We start from the raw sequence: 4532 nt of genomic DNA on the forward strand, positions 1-4532 counted from the left end.
TCTTAGTCCTACCTATAAAATAAATGGTGAGAGATCACACTTTATCTTCTAAAATAAAATTCAAAATTTAGAGAATCTAAAATTAGGACACAAATTAAGATCAGGGCGACTAACTTAGGTCACGATGGCAAGTTAATGACGACGAAGAAGTGGTTGTCCTGGCGGCGGTGAGAGGGCAGAATCTTGGCGACGCTGGTGCTGCGATGGCAAAAAATGAGAAAATGAGACCACAATAGAAAAGAAGATGAACATATGCAACGACGACAGTGAAATTTATGTCATGTTCCTCGCGGCGACGACAAGACAGAGGCTCCAGGTGAAGGCAGTCGATGCTCGTCCTGCGTCGGAAAAGATGAAAAAATGACAACACTGACTAAGAACTTCAAAATGCGACGATGACTCACCTAACTTACGGTGGTTGCGGCGGTGATGAGAAGGGGGAGGTGATCCTGGCGGCGGCGATGAGGCAGCTGCTTGACCTAGGAATGTCGATGCTTGGAAGCTTCTGGTCTGAAAAAATGATATATGTGTCCTAATTTGATTTTGCAAAATGGGTAAATTTGGAATTAACAATTTGCTCGAGGGTATTTTGGATAGAAATTGTTATTTAAAATTTAGTCTCAATTTTTAAAATTTTTAGTCTTCTGTGTTTTTAATTTTTAAAAATATTAAAAGGACTGAAATTTTGAATTTTGAGACTAAAATTTTAGTTTCATTTTCAACCCAACAAAAATTATACTTAGTTCTAGTTTTTTAATATTCGTCTCAATAATTTAAAACAAACGCACCTTAATAGAAATAGTTAGATGCTTAATATAGATCAGTTAAAAGTCCAATTTACTAGTTTTCAGTTAAACTGTCCGGTCTATTTTAAATTTAATAACTATAGTTTAATATTTCCAAAAAAAATATTGTTATAGGATAAATTATTTCCATCAAAACAATCAAAGGATATAAATTAAAAATTTGTTAAAAAACAAAGCGTCTTAAATAAAATTATGTTACTAATTCTCTATAATTTATTTATTTCAAAAAATTTTTTGCAACGCACACTAAGACTTAATTCAGTAAAATTTTTTAAAAAAATATTTATATTTTTTAAAAATATAAATATTTTATTTTGTGTTTAGTAAATAAAAAATTCATGATACATTGATACTTACAGTTTTTAAAAAGTAAAAATATTTAAAAAAAATATTAAAATTATTTTATATTAATCAAAATTAAAAAGTCTAATATAATTTTATACATTAATTAATATTCAAATTTAATTCTTACATTAATATCTATTATAATATTTTTAAATTTTAAAGACTATTTTATCAAACATACTTATTAAAATTATTTTTAATTTATTTTACTAAACACAATTATTACAACTTTTAAAAAAAAACTTTTAAAAATTAATTTTTATAAACTATCCTTAAAAATTAAAAATTTTACCAAACTAATCCTAACTCTCCCTTCTCTTTCAAAAAAATCAACACAACACCGCTGTCTTCTCTTCCAGGTCCTACCAGTTCGGCACCACCGCCACGGCCTTCATCTCCTGTCACCACCTCAGCCGTCGGCACAAGCTTCTTGCCGCCGCCGATTATCGTTTGTCTTCCAGTCTTCTTCTCGCCGCAGACTCCATTTCCTTTCTCCGCCAACGCAGGCTTATGTTCAGGTAGCGCCCCCGCCATCATCTGCCCAGTTCTTGAACCCTAGAATCGGTTTTGCACTCGCAAACATATATTATTATATTATATTATTCTGATTATCAATTCGGTCTTTACAGAACTAACAACGAAGTCGGAATAGATAGTCAAAGATAGGTAGACAGATACATATTGTATTGTATTGGAGAGATGTCGCGAACGCTGGTGCAGCCTATAGGGCAGAAGAGGCTAACCAACGTGGCCGTCGTGCGACTCAAGAAGCACGGCATGCGCTTTGAGATTGCCTGCTACCCTAATACCGTCCTCGCTTGGCGTTCCGGCGTGTAAGCTACCCTTCTACTTATCTTACTACTGCATATGGTTTTAAATTGGGGTTATCGTACGTTGATTACATATAATTGTCTGAAAATATGGAAATGTAATGCAACTGTAGTGGCACTTTAGATGTAGTCCCAATACGGGTTTGGTTCTATAAGGCTACATTTGGATATTTTTAGTCCTCTCTGTTAGGAAATACAGAAAATTTGTGTCTCTGTTCACTCCATAGCAAATGAGTTCATGTGTCTTGGTTTCTGTCTCAAGCAATATCCAAACTGAAGGTGAAAGGGAGGAGTTTTGTAAATAGAGCAAGTGAGTTCCACAAGCATCCTCACTTTTGTAGCTAACTCCTCTTAATTCTGCTGATTAAAACCGTGAACACATGGGTGTGTTTTTGTTTCAGGATCTTGTACATGAGGCACTGAATAATTTTTTTGTTTGTAATGCTGAAATTAGTAATAAGTTGAAAATTATGGAAAAATTTTATGATTTGTTTTGGAAATGGAAAATTAATAATGTTGAAAACAGATGACGTATTACATTTGTTTTGCAATAACAGGGAGAAGGACCTGGACGAAGTGTTGCAGTCACATACTGTTTATTCCAATGTTTCCAAAGGAGTTCTTGCCAAGTCAAAGGATTTGATTGCTGCTTTTGGGACTGATGATCAGACCAAGATATGCTTAGAGGTCAGATAAAAGCAAATGACGATAATAATAATCAAGAAAAAAAATGTTTGGTGTATGACTGACTAATAAAATGCTGTGTTTTGGTTGCAGGTTTTGAAGAAAGGGGAACTTCAGGTTGCCGGGAAAGAAAGGGAATCCTTGCTGTCGAGTCAGTTCAGAGATATTGCCACCATTGTGATGCAAAAGACATACAATCCTGAGACGCAGCGCCCTTACACTATTAGCATGATTGAGCGTCTCATGAGGGATATTCATTTTGCTGTTGATCCAAATAGTAGTTCCAAGAAGCAGGTCAGGGGTCTTTTGCATCACTGTTTCATCTTTACTTTTTTAATTGTCAAGCAGTCAAGCTGGTTCCATTTTATAATTATGGTAATTAGTGAAAGTGGAACCTGTTGTTTTTACAGGCTTTGGAGTTGATTCAGGAGCTTCAAAAGCACTACCCTATAAAACGATGTCCATTAAGAATCCGAGTTGCTGCTCATGAGGAGGAAGTGCCTGCCCTTTTAGAGAAGCTGAATGAGTGGAAGTCTACCATTATTTCTAAAGAAGGATCTTCTGGTCAGCTATCTGTTGTAAGTTTTTATTTATCCTTCAATTTTTACAAACAAGTTTGGTATGTGTTTCAATTCCTTTATCAATTTTGGCACCTGTTTGTTTTTATGCTTGGTTAGTGTTGGCAAAGTATATCTTGAAACAAAACCTATGTTTGGATAAGGTTGTTTTGATGGTATGTGATGATTGATTAATGGAATGGCATGGAATAAGGTTTCCATCACACCGTCAGATATGTTGAGATATTGAAAAGCTATGTTTTATAGATAAATCCCTTCTTTTTTTTCCCTTTCCTTTTGCCTAGGGGAACTCTTATCTCAATCCTGTATTATCCTTATTATTAAGAACAACAACAAAAAAATTGTACAGTACATGTCTCCAATCTCTTTTTTTTTTTTTTTTTTTTTTTTGTCAGGTTGGTGTGGCCGCACCATTTATTTATTTATACTTTTTTCTTCATTTTGATTGGAAAGCCATTTAAAATCCAAAGATGAATGTTATCCTTGTACCATTAAGATTTGTGTCCGATTCTCAAAATCTCGTCTTGTGAGACCTAGTTAGTTTAGTTCAGGTTCTGTTGTGTGTATATGGTTAATCTTGAGTATACTAAAATCTGGAGGAAAATTGATATGATTTCTGATTGGGTTGCAGATCTTTGAATTAGAACCTGGTCTATATAAGGATTGTCATGACTTCGTTGTGAACGTGCATGGAAGATTTGAGGTTCTTACACACTCTCTTTATGTGGATGGGGATACCCAAGTAGAACAATACAACGATGATTATGAGGAAATGCCTCCACCGTTGGCCAAAGAAACTCGCGAACATGTGCTTGAATTGAATGATAAACTTCAAAAGCAAACAATTTCATCTACGAGTAGGCCGCCTCCTGAGATGCAACAACAAAAGGCAAACAAGTGCAGCACATGCAATGTTTCTTTTGAGGACTCTAAGCAGTACCGAGAACACCACAAGAGTGAGTGGCACAAGCACAATATGAAGCGCAAGACAAGGCAACTCCCACCCCTTACTGAGGAAGAGTGCTTGGCAGACATGGAACTGGGTGACTCAAAATCTGATTTGAAGGATTATTCATTTTGAGTTGATAATCAGCGAATTGTAGATGTTACTGGATAATCATCTAATTCGAGTCTAGTGTGTATACTTAGTTCAATTTTGTCTTGGATAGTCTGGGTTATATAGTAAAATGCTTACCCTATGCTTACATGGGAATGCTTGAAATAAAAGTACTCCAAACTCCAAAGTAGTCTGTCTTTTCAAGGATTAATGCTTCCCGATTTTCTCTTAA

The 4532-nt window shown here is 35.1% G+C and overlaps 1 protein-coding gene across 1 annotated transcript; it reads left to right on the forward strand.

Moving 5' to 3' along the window:
- The first annotated feature begins 1425 nt into the window (after positions 1-1425).
- Positions 1426-4532, forward strand: LOC112720762 (uncharacterized). Its single transcript, XM_025771836.2, has 6 exons — positions 1426-1669; positions 1781-1984; positions 2539-2668; positions 2759-2959; positions 3076-3243; positions 3875-4532. Exons 2-6 carry the CDS (start codon positions 1851-1853, stop codon positions 4322-4324), a joined length of 1083 nt encoding a protein of 360 aa, XP_025627621.1. The 5' UTR covers positions 1426-1669; positions 1781-1850; the 3' UTR covers positions 4325-4532.

This window comes from Arachis hypogaea, chromosome 11 (genome assembly GCF_003086295.3).
Source record: "Arachis hypogaea cultivar Tifrunner chromosome 11, arahy.Tifrunner.gnm2.J5K5, whole genome shotgun sequence".
NCBI lineage: Eukaryota > Viridiplantae > Streptophyta > Magnoliopsida > Fabales > Fabaceae > Arachis > Arachis hypogaea.

Bases quoted from the DNA above. Each gene is read 5' to 3' on its own strand.
- LOC112720762 (XM_025771836.2), top strand. From the start codon at position 1,851: ATGTCGCGAACGCTGGTGCAGCCTATAGGGCAGAAGAGGCTAACCAAC. The intron at 1,985-2,538 runs GTAAGCTACCCT...TTGCAATAACAG, and splicing joins CTCGCTTGGCGTTCCGGCGT to GGAGAAGGACCTGGACGAAG. The intron at 2,669-2,758 runs GTCAGATAAAAG...TTTTGGTTGCAG, and splicing joins AGACCAAGATATGCTTAGAG to GTTTTGAAGAAAGGGGAACT.